The sequence below is a fragment of the Mercenaria mercenaria genome, chromosome 3 (genome assembly GCF_021730395.1).
Source record: "Mercenaria mercenaria strain notata chromosome 3, MADL_Memer_1, whole genome shotgun sequence".
NCBI classification, from domain to species: domain Eukaryota; kingdom Metazoa; phylum Mollusca; class Bivalvia; order Venerida; family Veneridae; genus Mercenaria; species Mercenaria mercenaria.
Genome location: NC_069363.1, coordinates 23545324 through 23572163, shown reverse-complemented (window position 1 = coordinate 23572163; position 26840 = coordinate 23545324). Strand labels below are relative to the sequence as shown.

The 26840-nt window shown below is 36.7% G+C and overlaps 1 protein-coding gene across 3 annotated transcripts in view; it reads right to left on the bottom strand.

The window, feature by feature from the left end:
- LOC123525884 (probable E3 ubiquitin-protein ligase RNF144A) overlaps positions 1-26840 on the bottom strand; it is a 64747-nt gene that overhangs the window by 12912 nt on the left and 24995 nt on the right. For all 3 annotated transcript variants that reach the window (XM_045305041.2, XM_053537996.1, XM_053537997.1), the window contains exons 4-8: positions 11937-11997; positions 8190-8311; positions 3749-3831; positions 3119-3263; positions 1656-1745 (exon numbers count right to left, since the gene is read on the bottom strand). In XM_045305041.2, the coding sequence (XP_045160976.2) occupies positions 1656-1745; positions 3119-3263; positions 3749-3831; positions 8190-8311; positions 11937-11997 (501 nt within the window). The remainder of the gene's footprint in view (positions 1-1655; positions 1746-3118; positions 3264-3748; positions 3832-8189; positions 8312-11936; positions 11998-26840) is intronic.

Below are 26840 nucleotides of genomic sequence, written 5' to 3'. Positions count from 1 at the left end.
TGTAGAGGTCCAGTAGGCAATGCTACATGTGAAATATGTAAGCTCTAGGCCTTCTGGTTTATTTTTAGAAAAATTTTGAAGATTTTCCTATGTAAAATCAAGTGATCCCGGGGGTCATGATTTGAATAAATTTTGTAGAGGTCCACTAGGCAATGCTACATGTGAAATATCTAAGCTCTAGGCCTTCTGGTTTATTTTTTAAAATTTTTTGAAGATTTTTCTATAGAAATCTATGTAAAATCAAGTGAACCCTGGGGCGGGGTCAATTTTGACTCCGGGGCCATGATTTGAACAAATTTGGTAGAGGTCCACTAGGCAATGCTACAAGTCAAATATCTAAGCTCTAGGGCTTCTGGTTTTTGAGAAGAAGATTTTTTAAAGATTTTCCTATGTAAAATCAAGTGACCCCTGGGGGGGGGGGGGGGGGGGGTCAATTTTGACCCCGGGGTCATGATTTGAACAAATTTGGTAGAGGTCCACTAGGCAATGCTTCACACCAAATACCTAAGCTCTAGGGCTTCTGGTTTTTGAGAAGAAGATTTTTAAAGTTTTTCCTTTCGGTTGCCATGGCAACAAGAGTTCTGCATGGAATTCAATTCTTTGAACAATTTTGAAAGGGGGCCACCCAAGGATCATTCCTGTGAAGTTTGGTGTAATTCTGCCCAGTGGTTTTCAAGAAGATTTTTTTTTAGGAACTGTTGACGGACGACGCACAACGCACGACGGACATCAAGTGGTCACAATAGCTCACCTTGTCACGTGACTTTGTGACAGGTGAGCTAAAAATACAGCCTCTATCGCATACACAAGGTTTTTCTTTGATTTGACCTAGTGACCTAGTTTTTGACCCAGGATGACCTATATTCGAATTCCACCTAGATTTTATCAAGGCAATCATTCTGACCAAATTTCATGAAGATCAATTGAAAAATACAGTCTCTATTGCATACAAAAGGTTTTTCTTTGATTTGACCTATTGACCTAGTTTTTGATCCCTGATGATCCATTTTCGAACTTGGCCTAGATTTCATCAAGGTTATCATTCTGACCAAATTTCATAAAGATCAGTTGAAAAATACAGCCTCTATCGCATACACAAGCTAAATGTTGACAGATGAGAGACGACAGACAGACGCCGGACATTGAACGGTCACAATAACTCACCTGAGCATTGCTCAGGTGAGCTAAAAATGTAACATTGCCTCAGCTGACATTATATTTCTCAGGTTCATAATATCAGCCAACACACTCAAATGCATGTGATATATGTATACTGTTGTTATCATACCATATCATACAGTACCATAGTTTCTTCACCTTTATGCAAGTTTAACGACAGAACCATCAGTTTTATGGAAATCTATTTCCTGGTTTAAAGTAGTCAAAAGCATTCAACAATTCCCTGACGTAAATGTACAGATCATGGTTGACTTTCTGTACTGGCTGGAACTGTTAGTTCAGTGGGACAAACCTGGAAAATCTATAGGCCATTTACCTCATGCTCATGCTGGCATAAATATGGCTTGATCTAACCTATGCAACTTTGAAAGGTGCAAACATTTCTGAGTGGTAAACCTAATAATCCAGTTTGTTTAGAACTAGATGACAAATACACAAGTACTGAAAGTCAGCTAAAAGTAACAAAGAATATTTACTTGTGTCCTGTGCCATATCACAGATGCCCGGGAATGTCCCAACTTGTTTTTGCATGGTCCCTTGTCATAGTGCCGTAACAAAAAATCATCCTAAATTATAAAATAAGTTTTAATTAAAATTATAGAAGTACAGACATCTTAGTGTTCTTTCCAATGCTGTTATAGCCATAAAAAAAACCAAAGTATGCTACATAAATCTACTGAATGAATCAGATTAAGGTATTTCCATGGTGTTCTAGACACACAATTCAATTTAATTCTATTCTATGGCTGGGCAGATATAACCATCAATTATTATATCCTGCTTTCCTAAACTATGTGAATTGTGAAAGAAAGTTACAAAGTAGTTTTGTTAGAACTTTGTAGAAAAGCGCATGTCTCCCCTAAAGCATAGTAATAATAGGCAAGAAAATAGAGGACAGGGGCGAAAATCAAAGAGACACTGATGGTTGACATAGTGACTGAAATGCAATAGGGATCATCTACTCAGCATGTCCAATCATTCTATGAAGTTTCAAATGTTCTGGGTCAAGTGGTTCTCAAGTTATAGATTGAAAACAGTTGTCCATGTTTTGGCCCCTGTGACCTTGACCTTTGATTGGGTGATCCTAAAATCTATAGGGGTCATCTACTTTGTATGCCCAATCATCCTACAAAATTTCAACATTCTGGGTCAGGCTGTTCTTGAGTTATTGGTCAGAAACGGTTTTCCCTGTTCAGGCCCCGGTGACCTTGACCTTTAATAAAGTGACCCATAAATCAATAGGGGTCATCTGCTCTGCATGTCCAGTCACCCTATGAAGTCTACATTCTAGGTCCAGTAGTTCTCAAGTTATTGACCGGAAACAGTTTTCCATGTTCAGGCCCCTGTAACCTTGACCTTTAACGGAATGACTCAAAAAACAATAGGGGTCATCTACTCCATAAGCCTAATCACCCTAAGAAGTTTCAAGGTTCTACGTCAGATGGTTCTCAAGTTATTGATTGGAAATGAAGTGTGACAGATTCTGGCCCCTGTGACCCCAAAATGAATAGGGGTCATCTACTCAGCATGTCCAATCATCCAACAATGTTTCAAAATTCTGGGTCAATTGGTTCTCAAGTTATTGATCGAAAACAGTTTTCCATGTTAAGGCACCTGTGACCTTTGATGGAGTCATCCCAAAATCAATAGGAGTCTTCTATTCCATAAGCTCTACCACCCTATGAAGTTTGAAGGCTCTAGTGTGATGGACTGATGGACGGACAGGGCCAAAACAATATGTCTCCCCCCACCATAGGGGGAGACATAACATAATTTCTTGGTTCATGGAATTTAATTTTGAAAATGAAGTTATTGGAAATTTTATATTCTTTGAGATTTAATTTTGTGGATTGATACGAAACAAACTTTATATAAAACTTCTAACCAAACAATAATGACTTTACAGTTATAACTGGAAGGGAAAATTACTCATACTTACATCTAGAGAAGTGAGACAGTACCAACAGAAAACATGTTTACATCGTTTACACATCATCTGAGCACAACCATCATTTCTCTCTATAGGGACATGGCACACTGGACATCGTTTAATTTCTGACTCCTCGACACAATTAAATGGAATTCTACAATATTGTCATTTCACATTAGCAGCAATAATTGCTGGACAAACAAATCTAATACTGTAAAACTGCATCTATTTAAGACTATGCATTTACTGTTTATAACGTATGTTTTCAGGAAGAAAATATGTATGATAAAGCATTCTATATAGCTTTTCAATGCTGATATGAAGTACATTAAGCCCTGGATGTATACTTCAGTTATACAGCTTCAAGTGGAGGAAGTCAAATCTCCACATACCCTGACTGTTTACCTTTCTACGTCAGGAATTTTGACTTCAATATGAAACTCTTCAACTGGTTTCAATTTTACCTATTTGTGTATTCGTGTTATGTAAGATCTGCATAAATCTTGACTACAATGTTGCATTTTTAACAGAATTTGTGGCATTTAATAAAAATTAGAACAGATAGCATAATCTGCAATTCAAAACTGAACCTTGAATTCCTCACTGAAAACATTACTGAATACTAGCTGAGTTAGTTACCCTTGATCCTCCATTATAACTTCATCACATGACTTTGCCTGGTGCCATCTTGACTTACACACAGAACAAAACTTTAAACGACACTGGAATATACATACAGTATTCATGGTAACAAATTATACACAAAATACTCTTCATATATGATCCAATGACAAGAAACTCTAGGACAATAAAGGAATGCTTTCAAATTACTGATTATAATAAGTCATTTCATAGCAGCTACCTTGACTTTTTAACTATCTGACAGTGTTTCTCCTAAGAAGTAGTGCATATGTTACAGGATTAAAATAAACTAAGTTCAAAACATGTATGTTTTTGCTGAAGTGAATGTGAAAGAACAAGAGCTCGCAGAACATGAAATGCCCCCCTTGATGCATTCAGTAATTGCACAAATAAATAATTATGGGTCATTTACCAATCATAAGTAAACTCTGAATCAAATGTGATCTTAGACCAAAGTATTCTCCAGTAATTTGGAAAAAAAAGTTCTACTGTTCTTGGTCAATGTGATCTTGACCTTTGACCTACTGACCTCAAAATCAATAGGGGTCATCGCTGGTCATGACCAACCTTCCTATCAACTTTCAAAATCCTAGGCCTAAGTATTCTTGAGTTATCATCCAGAAACCATTTAACTGTTCCTGGTCACTGTGACCTTGACCTTTGAGCAACTGACCTCAAAATCAATAGGGGTCATCTACTTGTCATGACAAACATTCCTATCAAATTTCGTGATCCTAGGCCCAAGCATTCTTGAGTTATCATCCGGAAACAGTTTAACTGTTCCGGGTCACTGTGACCTTGACTTTTGAGCAACTGACCTCAAAATCAATAGGGGTTATCTGCTGGTCATGACCAATCTCCCTATCAACTTTCATGATCCTAGGCCCAAGCGTTCTCGAGTTATCATCCGGAAACCAATCGATCTATGGACAGACAGACATACCGACCGACATCTGCAAAACAATATACCCTACCTTCTTCGAAGGGGGCATAAAGGGGGGCATAAACATGGTCCAAAACATGGTACAACTAGAGATGCTTTTAAACTGCCCCTATGAAAAATGTTAGTTTCTCTAGATGTTTTAGATGAGTGGATCCAATTAGATGGTCTGGATGAGTGGATCCAATCAGTAATTCAAGGGCCATAAATCTAAAGTGCCTGGGCGGATTTGGCTAGTTATCAAACTTGGGAAAGGTCTTATGGCCAAACACATTTTGTTCAAGTTTGGTGAAGATCGGATGAGAAATGTTCGACTTAGAGAGCAGACAAGAGTAAACAGACAGATTTTTTCGGTAATTCAAGGGCCGTAACTCTAAAATGCCTGGACCGTTTTGCTAGTTATCGAACTTGGCTGAGGTCTCATGGTCAAACACATTTTGTTCAAGTTTGGTGAAGATCGGATGAGAAATGTTTGACTTAGAGTGCGTACAAGAGTAAAAAGGCCAATTTTTCGATAATTCAAGGGCCGTAACTCCAAAATGCCTGGACCGATTTGGCTTTTTATCGAACTTGGCCGAGGTCTCATGGTAAAACACATTTTGTTCAAGTTTGGTGAAGATCGGATGAGAAATGTTTGATTAAGAGTGCGGACATGAGTAAAAAGGCAAATTTTTCGATAATTCAAGGGCCGTAACTCCAAAATGCCTGGACCGATTTGGCTAGTTATCAAACTTGGCCGAGGTCTCATGGTCAAACACATTTCGTTTAAGTTTGGCGAAGATTGGATGAGAAATATTCGAATTAGAGTGCGGACAAGAGTAAAAAGACCCGATTTTTGGTAATTCAAGGGCCATAACTCCAAGACGCCTGGACCGATTTGGCTAGTTATCGAACTTGGCCGAGGTCTGACGGTCAAACACATTTTGTTCAAGTTTGGTGAAAATCGGATGAGAAATGTTTGACTTAGAGTGCAGACAAGCTTTGTGACAGACACACACACACACACACACCAATATGTCTCCCACACCACTATGTGGTGGGAGACATAAATACTACAGTTCATATAGAAATTAAAATTACCAAATCAACTTTTCCCATTATTTAAAATACTACTAGCAGTACTGTAATTTTAATAAGGAAGTTTAAAAATCATTTTTCACCAACTGAACATTCAGTTATTATAAAAGCACTGTAAAAAAGAACTGTTTCTTTTTGTACCTTTTAAAAAACCAAAAAAAAAAACCCAATAAACACCACTCCTCTTTTCAAAAGACTATAATGTTATATACTGGTTAAGAACCAGTATCCGCACAGGAGACCAGTTTCCGGACACAGGTAATAACTGCTTTATTTCAGCGTTATTCACGCAATTGTTTCATCTGGATCATTTGGATGTTTATTCTTCATGTCTACAACAAACTACTGTTTCATAAGGCTGTATAATTTTAGGTTTTATGATGATACCTCACCTGTGTTTACAAAACAACTTTCGGTCTTAATGGGGCTTGAAGATAGCATTGCGCATGCGCAGTAGTTTTAACTTGTCGAGGTACCAAGTGGGGAAGAAACAAGAGCTGGCACAGGAGACAGCATGCTTGACTATTTTGATGCTGGATTGTTAAATTGGGAACATCTGAGGTAGCTGGAGTGTTTAATGACTCAAATGTGGATGAAGATATTGGACAATAGCTTAAGTCTCAGAACATTAAATCAGTATAAAAGGAACATTATTCATGGGAAACTTCTGCAAAAGTAATGCACCATGACTCATATCATGCGGCTAATAATTCGGAACAACTATTTTTAGTTTTAATCAAATATATTTAGTAATACTGGAGATACAGCAAAAGTGCATCACAACTTGAACCGGAAATTCTACTAGTAAAAAAAACAACATTTTTTTTGAAGTTTGAATCAAATCCCTTGTGAAATAACAGAGATAATAGTGAAAATGCATCAAAATTAACATGAAATTCTAAGTCAAAAGGGGGCATAATTTATGAAAAATAGGTGCCAGAGTTATCAACCTTGGGTCATATGATGTGGGTGATGATGTGTAACAACTATTTTAAGTTTGAATCAAATCCATTTAGTAATAACTGTGATAAAGTGAAAAAGTGTACCAAAACTTTAACCTGTTTGTTTGTTTGTTTGTTTTTGGTTTAATGCCATTTTTCAACAGTATTTCAGTCATGTAACGGCGGGCAATTAACCTAACAAGTGTTCCTGGATTATGTACCAGTTCAAACCTGTTCTTCGCAAGTAACTGCCAACTTCCCCACAGGAATCAGAGGTGGAGGACTAATGATTTCAGACACAATGTCATTTATCAAATAGTCACGGAGAACATACGCCCAGCCCGAGGATCGAACTCAAGACCACGCGATCCGTAGACCGTTGCTCTACCAACTGAGCTAAGCGGGCGGGTTAAACTTTAACCTGAAATTCTAAAATAAAAGGGGGGATAATTCATGAAATATTGGTGCCAGAGTTATGACCCTTATGCCATATGATGTGGGTGATGATGAGGAACAACTATCTTAAGTTTGAAGTAAATCCATCAAGTAATAACAAAAATAAAGAGAAAGTGCATCAAAACTTTAACCAAAGTGCGGACGCAGAAGGACGCTGATGCCAATGCCGGGTCGAGTAGGATAGCTCTCCATATTTCGTATAGTCGAGCTAATAAAACTGCATACTGATTTTCTGCTGATAAGGTTTTGTTGTTTTGGGTTTAACACCGTTTTTCAACAGTATTTCAGTCAGTAACGGCAGGCAAGTCAACATAACCAGTGTTCCTGGATTCTGTACCAGTACAAACCTGTTCTCCGCAAGTAACTGCCAACTTCCCCACATGAATCAGAGGCGGAGGACCAATGATTTTAGAACATGTATTACTTTTAATTTCACGGTAATAGTTACATAAAATGCAGGGCTGTTGACTTTGCACTAATATTATACTATATCTATTTGAATTATCAAGAATTCGTGTCAGACAAAATTCGAGTTTTTGAGTGTTAGCCTCCCTTTGCTTTCGTAGCTGCTATTGAAAGTCAGGTTATCTTTCATGTGCATTTCTGGAGAGATTAATGATAAAGAAATGTGTAAAAATAGTTTAATTAGTTTTCTGATATCAAAATAACAGCAAACCATCGTCAAAATATTTGTCCCGCTACTGGTTTACCTCACTGGGAAAATAACTTCTTTTTGTGATCCCATGGAACCCATATTTTATGTCACAATGCGATGCTGATTACAATATCGAATGCAGAAGGAGCTGATATTTGTGCAGTGTGGGCTTCATTTATGTCAAATATTTTTGAGAAAATAATGGAGCCGAAATATGAAAATTTGTCCGGCTACTGTTTCCCAGCCTGTTGTATGAAAAAAGAAGTTTGATTAATGACAGTGACACTGATATTGGAGTCATACCAAAATAAAAATCTGAATTCTGTCTACAGGCATAGTGTACAGGAACTATAAAATATTTATACAAACCTTTGGACAGTCAACTGGAGTTGGTCTACTTATGGCCTCGCTGGTAGATGTACTACATACATGGCACACTGTTTCACAACCAGCTTCTGGACAAAATGTTCTGTTAGGGTCAAGGTCAACCTCTACAATAGAACAAGGGGTCTGTGAAAATAACACAAACATGATTTTAAGACAGTCTGCAACAACAAGAAGTCCTTCTGGACATAATGACAGCATTGTTCTCTATATGGTTATCAGGATAATACTGTTCTGACAAACATATGTGCTTCCATGACTACTTGTTAAAGGTACTGTGTAGGGCTTTGGATTCACTGATTTTTTTTCACTATTTTTCCAAATTGGGCTGGTTCACATTTTCTTAATTCGCACATTTTCACAAAACGCGAAATGATATTTTCGCACGTGTTCTTCTATAGTCTAGAGTATACTTTGTTGCATTTCTGATTGTCCGCTTTTTAGCACTTGTTTTGAAAATAACCACCATAATCGGGTATAAATAAGGTAATCATGAAAATCTGATTCGCTCACAACACTGTGAGGAGAATAAAGTTAAATATCATTATTATAACAAGTCATGCACATTATTATCACCTTGCTTGAAATTATATTAACTTGTTTGAAAACAGTTCACCAATTACTCACTGGATGATAAACTCTTTCAATAAACTGTCACAACAACTGGAGCTCCTAAAAAAGATCTTTTGTATCGGCAGGTTTAATCACACCCGACAACAAGAGGGCCATGATGGCCCTATATCACTCACCTGAGTACCATTGCTCTTAATGATAAGATCAAGTTTTGACATAGATCAAATAGGCATACACTTTAAATATCATCAAGATAAATAATTTTTTCTAACAGTCCCTTTTGACCTATGGGTCAAGTACTAGTCAGGACCAATCTCCATACCAAGTCTGAGGGTCCTAGGCTCAAATGCTGCATTTTTGTACTAGCATGACTATTCCTTACCCTGGAAGACTTAAATAACACTTAAAACCAATCTCATTAGATGCTGCTGAGGTATACTCATTTACATAAAATAAAGGGAGGTAATTTGTCATAAATTCAGTCAAAAGTTATCTACCCTGATTGTCTGAGTCCATCTGATGGCATAAATGACATTTCAAATCAGTATCTTCATTGGTAACTGAGATACACCCATTTTTATTTGAAACAAAGGGATGTAATTTGACATAAAATCAGTCCATAGTTATCTATCCTGCTTGTCTCAGTCCAACTAATGACAATAATGAAATTTCAAATGTGTCCTATAAATACTTACTGAGATAAATCCATTTTTATTAAAATCAGGGGAGGTAATCATGCATTGGTATATGCATGTAGAAGATACAGAGTACAAGCCTTTACAACAATATATTAGAAAAGTAAGAAAAAGTAGAAATTTCTTACCATGGAAGACATAAGCAATGTTTCAAACCAATCTCATTAGAAGCTGCTAGGTATATTCATTTACATTAAAAATAAAGGGAGGTAATTTGTCATAAATTCAGTCAATATGTATATTTACTGATTGTCCAAGTCCATCTGATGGCATAAATGAAATTTCAGATTAGCATCTTCATTAGTTACGGAGATATACCCATTTTAATTTGAAATAAAGGGAGGTAATTTGAAATAAAATCAGTCCATAGTTATCTACCCTGATTGTCTCAGTCCAACTATTGACAATAATGAAATTTCAAATGAGTCCTATAAGTACTTACTAATATAAATCCATTTTGATTACAAGGCAGTCTGAAAGACAGCTAAATCCCCCGCCACTGCTATGGATAGTGAAAGGGTAAACCTTTGATTTTAACTGTGACCTTGACCTTGAACTGACATGGCTGACTCATGAATTCTGCACAATGTCTTGATGAGGTGATCATTTGACCCAAGTTTCATGAAAATCCTTCAAGGGGTTTAGGAGATACAGAGCTAAAACCTTTGACCTTCAGTTGTGACCTTGACCTTGAGTTGACATGGCTGACTCATGAGTTCTTGATGAGGTGATCATTTGACTGAAGTTTGATGAAAATCCTTCAAGGGGTTTAGGAGATACAGAGTGGACACAAAATGGAAGGCTCAAACCTTCGACCCTTAGTTGTGACCTTGACCTTGAGCCGGCATGGTTGACTCATAATTTCTGCATATCGTTTTGATGAGGTAATCACTCTACCCAAGTTTTATAAAATTCCTTCAAGGGGTTTAGGAGACATAGAGTGGACACGAAATGGAAGGCTCAAACCTTTGACCTTCAGTTGTGACCTTGACCTTGAGCCGACATGGCTGATTCGTAAGTTCTGCACAACGCCTTGATGAGGTGATCGTTTGTCCAAAGTTTGATGAAAATCCTTCAAGGAGTTTAGGAGATATAGAGCGGATAAAAATGGAAGGCTCAAACCTTTGACCCTAAGTTGTTACCTTGACCTTGAGCCGGCATGACTGACTCATGGGTTCTGCACTCGTCTTGATGAGGGATCATTTGACCCAAGTTTATGAAAATCCTTCAGGGTTTGAATATAGGCAGCACAAAATGGAGGCTCAAACCTTTGACCCTAGTTGTGACCTTGACCCTTGACCGCATGGCTGACTCTGGTTCTGCACATCGTCTTGATGAGGTGATCATTTGACCCAAGTTCTATAAAATTCCTTCAAGGGGTTTATGAGATATAGAGCGGACACAAAATGGCAGGCTCAAACCTTTGACCTTGAGTTGTGACCTTGACCTTGAACCGACAAGGCTGACTCATGGGTTCTGCACATCGTCTTGATGAGGTGATCATTTGACCCAAGTTTCATGAAAATCCTTCAAGGGGTTTAAGAGATATGGACCTGACACGATTTTGTTACGGACGGAAGGACGGACGCAGACCATTCCTATAATCCCTCCGCCACGGCGGGGGATTAAAAATCAGGGGAGGTAATCAGATATAAAATAACTCTGGAACCTATGATGGGATCTGACAGATTCATCATGGAATCCAAGATTTATTGTTGTTGAAGATATTTTGCAAGTTTGTATCAAATCAAACCATAAATGAAGTCTCTATATGGCTGCAAAAGCCAAAATAGCAAATTTTGGACCTTTAAGGGGCCATAACTCTGGAACCCATGATGGGATCTGGCCAGTTTTCGAAAGGAACCGACATATTATGCCAATACAAGTTGTGCAAGTTTGATTAAAGCTGACTGCAAAATGTGGTCTCTATCGTGTTCACAAGCCAAAAATAGCAAATTTTGGCCCTTTAAAGGGCCATAACTCTGGAACCCATGATGGGATCTGGCCAGTTTTCGAAAGAAACCGAGATATTATGTCAATACAAGTTGTGTGCAAGTTTGATTGAAGCTGATTGCAAAATGTGCTCTCTGTGTTCAAAAGCCAAAAATAGCAAATCTGGAACCCCCAAAATGAGATCTGGCCAGTTTTCGAAAAGAACCGAAATATTATGCCAATACAAATTGTGTGCAAGTTTGATTAAAATTGCTTGCAAAATGTGGTCTCTGTCGTGTTCACAAGAAATTGTGGACGGACAGACGACGGTCGATCACAAAAGTTCACCCTGTCACTATGTGACAAGTGAGCTAAAAGAATAACTGGACATGAAAGTAGCACCCAAAGAATGAACCCACATCTACCATTAAAATATAAATTCTTGACAGAAGGGCTGAGCTAGTCCTTGGGCAAGACAAGGAACGCCCTTCGTCAATAGCATAGCCTTTATTTACCATTGATGAAATGTTACCTTTCTGATATCTGATTTTCCTGTATCTTATAAAGCTTTTATCATCAACAAGTTTCTTGACCTGTAATAAATACAATTCATAATGTAAGAAAACATTACATTTTACCTAAAATGATTACAAGACAATGGATCACAGTTTTAGGGGTGACCCCTTATAGTCTCATAACCATGTCATGGTCCAATTGATGCCTAGCATATCTGCAAGCAGTTTGCTGACATTCCCTTTTGCTGCATGAAATATTCAAAGTACAAGTTACATTTAATGTGAATGATATTATTTTTTATTTGATATAATCTGAATTTCCCTACCAAAAATTAAGAAGAAATCAACAGATCTCCAATTTCGTTTCGTTAAAATCTTCATGTATCATGACTGAGACCTATAACCCCGAAACAGTTAACAAAATTGTTGCATACACCTAAATCTAGCTCTCTTTAATGGCAACAACCTATTTTCATTTGTGGAGGCTGCCATTTTAGTGTTTATGACATCATTACACACTGCTGAATTATTTATTCAGCAAATTTCCTTTCAAAAAGATGATCTAAAGTTACAGTTTCCAGAGTCGAAGATGTAATGCAAAACAATATCTTTTGTTCTAGTTGGCAAAAATAACAGTCTTAACAAATACTTGCCCAGAACTGTCAACTATTTCGATGCTGGATAAGTGAGAAAGGGCATATCTGAGAAAACTACAGCTATCACTGGATTATCGCGTGACTGCAGCATTTTCCTTTTAAGTTTTGTGTTTACTAAATTCTGGTATCACCACGGTTAGCTGTGCTCTAAATTCCGTTGCACACAGGTATCGCTCACAGTTTTAACTAGAACTGTCACAGGAGTGACGAATACCCCATATAAATTGGACATAATTCATGGAATATTTCTGCCAGAGTAATGTACCTTGTATCATATGATGTCAATGATAATGTGGAACTATTTCAAGTTTAAATCAAATCTACATACCGTAGATACCCATGTATAATGCGCACCCGTGTATAATGCGCACCCCCGATCTTAGTCCAAAATCCTGGGAAAAAAAAAAAAAAAAAAAAATTTGGTCAATTTTTGAGGTGGATGGAAAACGAAAGTAGAGTTTACATCGACACCAGTAATAAATTTTATCTCCGCGGCGGAGAGCAGCATCAGTCTCACGGTACTATCGATTATTGTTTTCTCGAAAATAAAACCAGTAAATTATTGTTATATTTGTTGTTTTACCTTTTTTAATTCACTATTTTGAATAAATAAGTAGCAGCTGATTCAATATTTCGGAATGGTATCTTTCAAAATGACATGAGCTTCTCAATTCAAACTGATAACAAAAGGTGTGATAGTCTTTTTGTCACGATCATAAAGCCAGTAATTACCGGCAATTAACGTGTCACCTCGTGTCAATTATGTTGTTCACAGCTTGATCTCGGTTAAAGATAATTCTCGATCTTTAATTAGTATCATAATTTTTGTGATTTATAAACATTTCTTTCGTCAAAATACTTTTAAATTTATATGAAATTAATTTTGTTTCAAAGAAAAATAAACAATTCGATCTTTTACGGAACGTAACGGCAATCTTAGATTTAAGCGGAGACAGTAAGCGCGGGGAGTAGTTTCCCTTTACCAAAATGGCGAACATCGGTAACAAACTTGTTTTGAAGTAGGAAAATTGTCTATACCTGTATATTATGCGCACCCACGATTCAGGGGTGGTCCCGGGGGTCAAAAAACTGCGCATTATATATGGGTGTCTACGGTAGTAATAACCTAGATAAAGTGATGGTGTATCACAACTTAACCTGGAATTACAAAGGGGGCATTCTTCATGAACTGGATTTATGGTCTTTGTGCCATATGATGTGGGTGATGATGTGCAACTGACCTTCAAACATCTTTTTTCTAGTAATTTATTCGCCCTGACAGGGTAGTTGCAATAACCTCCTTATCAAGGTACTGGTATAAATTATTAGTTGAATCCTCGATGTGTCTTCTTCAATCGCTGGATACAGAATGATCTCTCTGTCATCCATCTACCTATTTATACCTTAGCAGACGTGAGCTTTGATTGGTGCTATTTACAGAACTCGTTTCCGATTGGTCCAAATTAGTACATAGTATTTTACAACGGGTACTTGCTTTAACAAATAGCTTGTTCCCTTTAACTATTGTATAATTATAACATAATATGTGATGCTGGGATCCAGCTATCACCATAATTAATCCAAATTCGCCATTATGGCCACTCCAAATTGAAAAGTTGTTCATCGGATTTTTTTCTGAAAAAACTGAGGCGACGAGCGAAAAAATAATTTAAATATTTGTTTTGGTTTTTGACAAAATCAGGAGCGAGCGAAAAGCAAAGAAATATATTTGTCTTCATTTGGCTCTCGACTGACTAATAAAAACCTTCAAATAGAATGTATAGCCCTTTTACATTAAAAAATAATTCTCCAGGGATTGAGAAAATCTGACCTGCAGACGCACAACAAAGCGAACTCATGAAAAAGGTAATAACATTGGCATACAGTACAGTGTAATCAAATAATGTAAGCTTTGGAAAATGCTGTTAGAAAATATGTAATAAACAACAATGCACAACCTTAAACCATACTTATCACATATTATGTGACTTGAGTATTTACTGCTAAAATGTAGCATTTTTAGCTGACTTTACAAAGTTTTTGATACATCAAATATCTCTGTAAGTGTTACTAGATCTATTAAAACTTTTGATTTGAAACTTAGAATAAGTATTTACTGTCAAAGTCTACACCAGGAGAAACAATACTCTTAACTCTGAATTTAGACAGAGTTATGTCCCTTTTTAATATAGAATATTTTTGTTTAAGTTTTATATAATGACCAATAGCTCTGTTACTTTCAAAGCTTCTGGCTATTATGCCCCTTTTACTGGCAATTTAAAGCTCTGATTCAGAAAAGTCGAGCATGATGTCTTATGAACAGCACTTTTTCTAACTTTCTATAACATATTAAATTTGTTATAACAAAGTCTCAATTAAGGACGTAAATGGAGATTAGCGTGCATTAACATTAGTCTTAGGGCTGTCATCGATAGAAACGATATCGATGTATCAACGATATTTTTTGGTCGATCGATTATCGATTCCCATTTTCAAAAATCGATTTTTTACAGAGAGAAAAAACAACTGTCTAGATAAACACTCAGACCCTCTAAAACAACTTTTTCTGCCTGCAAAAATGTGCCGAAAGTAACGGAAGTTGTCAAAAAAGGTCATGTCTAAACTTGTACCGTAGCAGTCTTTTCCCACTAGCCGGCACTGTATATGGTTAGAAGTAAAAAGGGCTCAACTTCAGAATCTATTTGCAAAAAGTTACGTTGTCCTGTCTTGAAAGGTCGCTTCGTTGTTTGTGCATGTAAAAACATAGAGTATATATACTGTTTCTACGTCAATCTCGGCTTTTTACTTGTTCGCGTATAGCTGATCACTCAGTAAAAGGTACAGAATTTAGCTAGTGCCCGTAACAATAACAATCAAAGATGGCCGAAGAGGAAGCCGTCGCCGGCTTAAATAGTGGAAAAACAGTCAAAAGACGGAAGGAAAAGCTTTGTTTTGGTTCGTAGAAACACAGGGTGTTGCTTAAACATGCCTTTCAGTACAACAAACAAACAGTCAAACACTACAAATTTGAGGCCCATTGAAAACTTGGACAGAAGTTAAAAAAGAAAACAAAAACAACAAAAAAAAAAAAAAAAAAAAAAAAAAAAAAAAACACGCGGTGCCAGTACCTAATCCGAATGTAAACTTATGCAAGGTAAAAATTAAGACAGGGTATGGAACAGGCTAAAAATAAATAAAAACATTGTAAATAAATAAATTAATTAATTCAATAAATAAATAGATATCTATGGAAGAGAAATGCAGAATTTTTAGCTGTTTGAAACCCAACTCCAGTGCCTGGTATTATAGTTTACTAGGTTGTAAAGTACGATAAATGCAAAAAAGGAGTGAAGGCACAATGAATATCTATAAAAGATTTCATTAATTTTCATTTATTTTATTTATTTCATAGATACAAATACAACACAATCAAACAGTAATATAAAAAGTAGGCAAAAAAAAAAGACATAACATTAACAAGAAGGTATATAGCATGCCCATAAACAAAGAGATTGTTAATCTAACTTAATAATCGATATATCGATGTATCGTCGATATTTGTCTTCCGATATATCGGTATCGTCGATATGCAAAAGACCCAATCAATGACAGCCCTAATTAGTCTACTGAATGACTGGAAAATTTGAAAATCGAAACTGGTCTGAAAACAATTCATAATGTAAATTCCTTACCCCACCAACTTTCGTATGCAAATGCTGGACATTTGGACAGGAAAAACAGAAAACAGATAAGTGTTATGCATCAGTAAGTATTTACCCTTACCAAAATAATGTAGATTGATGTTGCCAAATAAATTAAGATGTTTTTCTTCATCCAGTTTTCAATGAAATAAATCAATTTTTGTAGCACGTAATTTGGTAAACATTTGAAGAAAATGGCGTAACTGCATAAAGGGGAAATAACTTTAACGCAACTAAAAATAAGTGTTATGATACATTATAGATGATGTGTGCGTAGTATGTATTTATTTTGATTAAAATCCATTTGAGAACAATCTGGGACTGGAATTTATAAGCATTTATATACTTTTAAGTCTGTAAAAAGTAGCGCACCAAAAAATTTTAACTTGATTTTTTTCAATGGGGCGAGCGCAAGCCAAAAACAAAAAAATATATTTTTTTTGTGTTTCTGAAAATATACGAGCGGCAAATCCGATGAACAACTTTTTAATTTGGTGAGGCCTAATGACCCAAATTCCATTATTTACAGCAATTCAAACATAATTATAGCAATGGTAGCATGAAAAGGGAATCTATATCAAATATACAAATTATTCTGACACTGTCTAATCATCTGACATGATTAGGTCTTGGGGCATATATGACTAAATACATTAGTAGTATGTGAGTCCTTTATGTGCCCCATGGGCTGAGCAATTTTCGGTAATTCAAGGGCCATAATTCCAAAGTGCCTGAGCCGATTTGGCTAGTTATCAAACTTGGCCGAGAACTTATTGGTAAACACATTTTGTTCAAGTCTGGTGAAAATCGGATGAGAGTATAAACCCTACTCCCTATATATACTTAATTCCCAAACAGACTTTCAGCGCTTTGATACAACCCAATCAGACTTTCAGTGCTTTGATACAACCTAATCAGACTTTCAGTGCCTTGATTATCAAAAACAATGTTGCAAGGGCCATAATTCTGAAGTGCCTGGGCCGATTTGGGTAGTTATCGAAATTGACAGAAGAATTATTGGCAAACACATTTTGTTCAAGTTTGGTGAAGATTGGATGAGGAATATCCGTCTTAAAGAGTGCGGACAAGATTTGTGACAGGCGGACGGACGGACACACAGACAGACAGGTGTAAATCAATATCTCTTCCACCACACAGTGGTGTGGGAGACATAATTAAGCTGAAATTCTAAGTAAAGAGGAGGCATAATTCATGAAATATTGGTTCCAGTGTTATGGACCTTGTGTTGCAATACACTGGTGATGTGGAACAATAATTTCAAGTCTGAATCAAATCCATTCAGAAATAACAGAGACAAAGCAGGGTGTCAGAAGTCTGCTAGGCTATTAATAACCCACAAGGCTGTCAATATTACCAATGTTATAGTATGGTGGCCCAAGTTTGGTAATATCTGCTTGATGCATGTTTACTATAGTAACAGTTAGATAGAAGGCATAAATTTATGTAAGTTTTTTTTTTAATTTTAGCCAGACTCACATGTTCAAACAGATTTTATTTTGCAAAATTATTACCCATTTTTCCCCTAGGATTTTACATTGGAGTGCAGAAGAGAACAACTAGTTAAATTAGGAATTTTTCTCCTTTGAGTTATTGAAAAATGACAAAATGACAAAATATATCAGGCAATTTTTCATGTAAATTCCTTATAGTATCAAACGCAAATTTATCTCTCATATAATCATTTAGAATCAATAAATAATTCTGTCTGATCCTAAACATTCTGTAATAAGTAGTTTCAGAAATGGAATTAAAATCAAGTAAATGGAGTCTCTCCCACTTTCTTGAACCTGTAACTGCATTTACGTTTGTCTAAAATAATACAAATTTGCTGATTTTTGTAATTAAAGGCACTTGCCTCCAGACTGTACAACTAAAAATGACAGAATTTTTTAGGTAACAGGAAATTAATGCTATGTAAACAGCCTTAATTATAAATATCTATATTTAAAGAGTTTAGAAACAAACACTCATAAACCAATGTTCACAATATGACCAAAATTCAATTTTAAAGAAAGATCACTTTTAGCCAAAATCTGGAGTTCATGGCTTTAAACAAGGATCAAATTTTATGTGTTTTGCAGGTATTTAAAGTCTGTGAGCCCATGTATGTTACATAATTTCTCCTCACAAAGGGTAATTTGCAAACAAGAGGGCCATGATGGCCCTGTATCGCTCACCTGAGTACCACTGCTCAAAATGATCAAGTTTTGACATAGAGCACATAGGACAGAGCACATAGGCATAAACATTTTAACAAGATTTGAACAAATTTGGCAGAGGTCCACTACAAGACTAGGCAATGCTACATGTCAAATATCTTAAGCTCTAGGCCTTCTGGTTTATTTTTAGAAATTTTTTTGAAGATTTTCCTATGTAAAATCAAGTGACCCCTGTGGAGGGGTCAATTTTGACCCCGGGGGTCATGATTTGAACAAATTTTGTAGAGGTCCACTAGGCAATGCTACATGTGAAATATCTAAGCTCTAGGCTTTCTGGTTTATTTTTAGAAATTTTTTGAAGATTTTCATATGTAAAATCAAGTGACCCCAGGGGCAGGGTCAATTTTGACCCTGGGGTCATGATTTGAAAAACTTTAGTAGATTTTCACTAGGCAATGCTACATGTCAAATATCTAAGCTCTAGGGCTTCTGGTTTTTGAGAAGAAGATTTTTTAAGATTTTCCTATGTAAAATCAAGTGACACCTGGGGCGGGGTCAATTTTGACCCCTGGGGTCATGATTTGAACAAATTTTGTAGATGTCCACTAGGCAATGCTACATGTGATATATCTAAGCTCTAGGCCTTCTGGTTTATTTTTAGAATTTTTTTGAAGATTTTCCTATGTAAAATCAAGTGACCCCTGGGGCAGGGTCAGTTTTGACCCCGGGGGTCATGATTTGAACAAATTTGGTAGAGGTCCACTAGGCAATGCTTCACACCAAATATCTAAGCTCTAGGGCTTCTGCTTTTGAGAAGAAATTTTTTTAAGATTTTCCTATGTAAAATCAAGTGACCCCTGGGGCGGGGTCAATTTTGACCCCGGGGTCATGATTTGAACAAACTTGGTAGAGGTCCACTAGGCAATGCTTCACACCAAATATCTAAGCTCTAGGGCTTCTGGTTTTTGAGAAGAAGATTTTTAAAGTTTTTCCTTTCGGTTGCCATGGCAACTAGAGTTCTGCATGGAATTCAATTCTTTGAAAAATTTTGAAAGAAGGCCACCCAAGGACCATTCCTGTGAAGTTTGGTGAAATTCTGCCCAGTGGTTTTCAAGAAGAAGATTTTTTTACAAATTGTTGACGCACGACGGACGACGGACATCAAGCGGTCACAATAGCTCACCTTGTCACTTCGTGACAGGTGAGCTAAAAAATTCCTCTGGAAAAAAACAGAAGTACACTTTGACAGGTAGCTGGAGATAAGACTGGTTTACAAACTGGTTTAAACACAATGCTTTATCGATTTAAATGCTATTGGATCAGTCTAAAATCTTGCTGGGGTACATGTTTCTTGCATGATTACAACAGGTACTTGTCTCAAGATTATGTTAATGTCTCCAGAGCACATCTCGATAAACAAAGAGATTACCCACATCATGAAAACTAAAATACCGTCATCCTACGAATATTTATTAAAGACGCACATTTTTTACCGAGATTTTGGTCTTGAAAGACCGATGTGTCCTATATATGGGGATAGAAAAAGACCAAACATTTCCCACGACTCAAAAATTAAGAAAATCGATCTTTATTTACACCGCGTACCTCTATATTGAAGAGAATTCAAGGGGAGTAAATACCAATGACTCGGGCATAGCTAATAGCCGGTATCGGGACCCGGTGTCTTAAATTACTTTTGTATAAAATGTAAAATTTTGAGTAGACATAAAATCTTCAGATAAATAAATGCTGTTTTTCATTAAAATATATTTTACAACGCATTTCTGTAACTGATCATTAATTTTTTAACAAGACCTGTGTAAAACTTTCCCGGCGTGTTTTCACACATTTTGCATTAAAATACTTGAAACTCCATATTAGGTAGCCCGGAAATCGATTATCTAGTCTTCAAACATAATTTTGATAGTTGTCTATAATCCTCTTGTTCATCGAGAAATTCACCCCGAGGCATTACTCATCTTACACCTACTGTCACAATCTGCAAACAATTAACTGTTTAATCATAACCGGAGGCAGCATGCGAGATTTTAGACTGATCCAATATGATCATAGTCACTGATCCATAATGTTCAATACAATTTGCAAACCAGTCTTAAAATTACGTCATTTTACTGCCACATGCCAAAGTGTACTTTCGTTTTCACTGGCGACAATATTCATGGAGTGATCAGAGGATGCTGCAGTTTAGTGCTTACACAGAGTTTATGCTTTTTCAATTTAAACACTTGCACAACATGCAAAAACATTGACAATGATTAAGCAAAAACCGGCGAGTTCGTAGAAACTATAGCAAATTTCGGACAAACATAAATTCGGATAAATGGTAAGTGGGTATAAGCATTTTTCCAGAATTCTGCTGATATTTTTTCATTGCGTCCTATACACGAGTGCGACCTCATATAATCGGCCAGTTACGGTACAGATTTCAAGGCAGCCCTATGGCGCGACACAACATTCTCGGAAGGAAGGACGGACGGATGGACAAAAGCAAATCTATATGCCCCCACCACTCATGGGGGGGCACAAAAATCAAAGTCCCATAACTCTGCAAAATATTTTTGTGAAAGAACCTAACATGCACCATGCACAAGTAAGGTTGGTGCAGAGCACTTGTGTGAAGTTTCATTCAATTGTGTGTAATGGTTCAGGAGATTAGGCATGCACAAGATTGCATTATGCAGACTCTATGTATATAGTATATTAACAAAAAACAAAGTCCCATAACTGTGCAGGATTTTTTTCTGAAAGAACCTAACATGCACCATGCACAACTAGGGATACTACTAATCACTTGTGTGAAGTTTCATTAAATTGTGTGCATGGGTTCAGGAGATTTAGGGAGCACAAGATTGCATATGCAGACTCTATGTATATAGTAGAGTAACAAAAAACAAAGTCCCGTGACTCTGCAAAAAAAATTTATGAAAGAACCTAACATGCACTATGCACAACTACTGTTGTTACTGACCGCTTGTGTGAAGTTTCATTAAATTGTGTCAAGGGGATGAGGAGAAATGATGCTCACAAGATTGTGTCTACAGACAGACAGATGGACAGACAACCTGAAACCAGTATACCCCACCCCCCTACAACTTCGTTGTTCAGGGGGTACAATAACAAAGATAAAGAGAAAGTGCATCAAAACTTTAACCAAAGTGCGGATGCGGAAGGATGCCAAAGCCAGGTCAAGTAGGATAGCTCTCCATACTTCGTATAGTTGAGCTAAAACGGGTCATGTTCTATTATAAATATCTGACTGCATCCAATCATGCCATTCAGAAGTACAGATATGTAACCCCATTTTTCTATTTTTAATTACACTGACCTTGATCTGACCCAAGTGACCCCTAAATACATTCTCAACCTTTGTGTGACAATAAGTGTACCAAAATTAAAGATATTGGTGGAAGTGGAAGTCATTTCTCTATTTTTAGCACACCTGTCACATAGTGGCAAGGTGAGCTTTTGCGATCACCCTTCGTCCGTCCAAGCGTGTGTCAACAATTTCTTGTCTGCATGATAGTGGTTTCATTTATGATTTTGTTTTAACCAAACTTGCACACAACTTGTTTCACCATAAGATCTCGGTTCCTTTCTTGAACTGGCCAGATCCCATTATGGGTTCCAGAGTTATGGCCCCTGAAACAGCCAGAATTAGCTATTTTGACCTTGTCTGCATAATAGCAGCTTCATTTATGATTTGAATTTAATCAAACTTGCACCAAACTTCTGTCACCAAAAAATCTCGGTTTCTTTTTTGAACCGGCCAGATCCCATAATGGGTTCCAGAGTTATGGCCCCTGAAAGGGCCAGAATTAGCTATTTTGACCTTGTCTGCATAATAGCAGCTTTATTTATGCCTTGATTTTAACCAAACTTGCACACAACTTGTATCACCACAAGATCTTGGTTCCTTTCTTGAACTGGCCAGATTCCTTTATGGGTTTCAGAGTTATGGCCCCTGTTAGGGCCAGAATTAGCTATTTTGACCTTGTCTGCATAATATCAGCTTCATTTATGATTTGAATTTAATCAAACTTGCATAAAACTTGTGTCACCATAAGATCTTGGTTCCTTTCTTGAACCGGCCAGATCCCATAATAGGTTCCAGAGTTATGGCTCCTGAAAGGGCCAGAATTAGCTATTTTGACCTTGTCTGCACAATTGCAGCTTCATTTATGATTTGATTTTAACCACACTTGCACACAACTTGTATCACCACAAGATCTCGGTTCCTTTCTTGAACTGGCCAGATTCCGTCATGGGTTTCAGAGTTATGGCCTCTTAAAGGTCCCAAATTAGCTATTTTGGCTTTTGCAGCCATATAGAGACTTCATTTATGGTTTGATTTGATACAAACTTCCAAATATCTTCAACAACAATAAATCTTGGATTCATGACGAATCTGTCAGATCCAATCATAGGTTCCAGAGTTATTTTATATCTGATTACCTCCCCTGATTGTAATCAAAATGAATTTATATCAGTAAGTACTTATAGTATTTATTTGAAATTTAATTATTGTCATTAGTTGGACTGAGACACTCAGGGTAGATAACTATGAACTGATTTATGTCAAATTACCTCCCTTTATTTCAAATTGAAATGGGTATATCTCCGTAACTAATGAAGATACTGATCTGAAATTTCATTTATGTCAACAGATGGACTTGGACAATCAGTGAATATACATATTGACTGAATTTATGAAAAATACCTCCCTTTATTTTTTATCTAAATGAATACACCTTAACAGCTTCTAATGAGATTGGTTTGAAACGTTATTTAAGTCTTCCATGGTAAGAAATAGCCATATTAGATAACTCTTGATTGAACATTTATCGATATGAATACTTTACTAATATATTGTTGTATAGGCTTGTACTCTGTATCTTCTACATGCATATACCATTGCATGATTACCTCCCCTGATTTTAATAACAAGAGGGCCAAGATGGCCCAAGGTCGCTCACCTAAGAAACACACCATAATAGTGTAAAACATGTTTGACCTAGTGATTTCATGGAAACAAATATTCTGACCAATTTTCATAAAGATTGGACCAAAAAATTGGTCTCTTGCGATAAAACAAGCATTTTCTTAGATATGACGTAGTTTTTGACCCTAGATGACCCATGTTCAAACTCGACCTAGATTTTATCAAGGCAATCATTCTGACCAAAATTCATGAAGATCAATTGAAAAATACAGCCTCTATCACATGCACAAGTTTTTTCTTTGATTTGACCAAGTGACCTAGTTTTTGACCTCAGATGACCCATATTCAAATTCAACCTAGATTTCATTAAGGCAATCATCCTGACCAAATTTCATTAAAATCAATTGAAAAAAAAACAGTCTCTATCGCATACACAAGATTTTTCTTTAATTTGACCTAGTGACCTGGTTTTTGACCTCAGATAACCCATATTCAAACTCGACCTAGATTTCATCAAGGCAATCATTCTGACCAAATTTCATGAAGATCAATTGAAAACTACATCCTCTATTGCATACACAATGTTTTTCTTCGATTTGACCTAGTGACCTAGTTTTTGATCCCAGATGACCCATTTTCGAACTTGGCCTAGATTTTATCAAGGTTATCATTCTGGCTAAATTTCATGAAGATCAGTTGAAAAATACAGCCTCTATCGCATACACAAGGTTTTTCCTTGATTTGACCTAGTGACCTAGTTTTTGATCCCAGATGACCCATTTTAGAACTCCGCCTAGATTTCATCAAGGTAATCATTCTGACAAAAATTCATGAAGATCAATTGAAAAATACTGCCTCTATCGCATACACAAGGTTTTTCTTTGATTTGACCTAGTGACCTAGTTTTTGACCCGAGATGACCCATTTTCGAACTCGGCCTAGATTTCATCAAGGCAATCATTCTGACCAATATTCATGAAGATCAATTGAAAAATACAGCCTCTATCACATACACAAGGTTTTTCTTTGATTTGACCTAGTGACCTAGTTTTTGACCCGAGATGACCCATTTTCGAACTCGACCTAGATTTCATCAAGGTTATCATTCTGACCAATATTCATGAAGAATAATTGAACAACAGGACCATGATGGTCCTGAATCGCTCACCTATCTCCGCATGACCCAGTGTTCAACTGAGTATGACATCGTTATTTCTATTATTTGACATAGTGACCAAGTTTTTGAGCACATGTGACCTAGATATCATCAAGATAAAAAATTCTGACCAATTTTCATGAAGATCCATTGAAAAATATGGCCTCTAGAGAGGTCACAAGGTTTTTCTATTATTTGACCTAATGACCTAGTTTTTGAAGGCACGTGACCCACTTTTAAACTTGACCTAGATATCATCAAGGTGAACATTCTCACCAATTTTCATGAAGATCTTGTGAAAAATATGGCCTCTAGAGAGGTCACAAGGTTTTTCTATTTTTCGACCTACTGACCTAGTTTTTGACCGCACATGACCCAGTTACGAACCTGACATAGATATCATCAAGCTGAACATTCTCACCAAATTTCATGAAGATCCATTGAGAAATATGGCCTCTAGAGAGGTCACAAGGTTTTTTCTATTTTTAGACCTACTGACCTAGTTTTTAAACCCACGTGACCCAGTTTCGAATCTGACTTAGATATCATCAAGATGAACATTCTGACCAATATTCATGAAGATCTCATGAAAAATATGGCCTCTAGAGAGGTCACAAGGTTTTTCTATTTTTAGATGTACTGACCTAGTTTTTAACCCCACGTGACCCAGTTTCGAACTTGACCTAGATATCTTCAAGGTAAACATTCTGACCAATTTTCATGAAGATCCATTGAAAAATATAGCCTCTAGAGAGGTCACAAGGTTTTCCTATTTTTAGACCTACTGACCTAGTTTTTGACCGCACATGACCCAGTTTTGAACCTGACCTAGATATCATCAAGGTGAACATTCTGACCAATTTTCATGAAGATGCATTGAAAAATATGGCCACTAGAGAGGTCACAAGGTTTTTCTATTTTTAGATCTACTGACCTTGTTTTTGACCCCACATGACCCAGTTTCGAACTTGACCTAGATATCATCAAGGTGAACATTCTGACCAATAATCATGAAGATCTCATGAAAAATATGGCCTCTAGAGAGGTCACAAGGTTTTTCTATTTTTAGACCTACTGACCTAGTTTTTAACCCCACGTGACCCAGTTTCGAACTTGACTTAGATATCATCAAGATGAACATTCTGAGCAATTTTCATGAAGATGCATTGAGAAATATGGCCTCTAGAGAGGTCACAAGGTTTTTCCATTTTTAGACCTAATGACCTAGTTTTTGACCCTACGTGACCCAGTTTCGAACTTGACCTAGATATCATCAAGATAAACATTCTGACCAATATTCATGAAGATCTCATGAAAAATATGGCCTCTAGAGAGGTCACAATGTTTTTCTATTTTTAGACCTACTGACCTAGTTTTTGACCCCACGTGACCCAGTTTCGAACTTGACCTAGATATCATCAAGGTGAACATTCTGACCAATTTTCATGAAGATCTTTGAAATATATGGCCTCTAGAGAGGTCACAAGGTTTTTCTATTTTTAGACCTACTGACCTAGTTTTTGATGGCACGTGACCCAGTTTCGAACTTGACCTAGATATCATCAAGGTGAACATTCTGACCAACTTTCATAAAGATCCCATGAAAAATGTGACCTTTAGAGTGGTCACAAGCAAAAGTTTACAGACGCACGGACGGACGACAGACGACAGACACTGCGCGATCACAAAAGCCCACCTTGTCACTTTGTGACAGGTGAGCTAAAAATACAGCCTCTATAGCATACACAAGGTTTTTCTTTGATTTGACCTAGTGACCTAGTTTTTGACCCGAGATGACCCATTTTCGAACTCGGCCTAGATTTCATCAAGGTTATCATTCTGACCAATATTCATGAAGATTAACTGAAAAATACAGCCTCTATCGCATACACAAGGTTTTTCTTTGATTTGACCTAGTGACCTAGTTTTTGACCCGAGATGACCCATTTTCAAACTCAGCCTAGATTTCATCAAGGTTATCATTCTGACCAATATGCATGAAGATTAATTGAAAAATACAGCCTCTATCGCATACACAAGCTAAACGTTGACAGACGACAGACGACAGACAGACGACGGACGACGGACATCGAGTGATCAGAAAAACTCACCTGAGTATTGCTCAGGTGAGCTAAAAATAGATTTATCTCGGTAAATATTTATAGAACTCATTTGAAATTTCATTATTGTCTTTAGATGGACTGAGGCAATCAGAATAGATAGCTATGGACTGATTTTATGTCAAATTACCTCCATTTGTTTCAAATT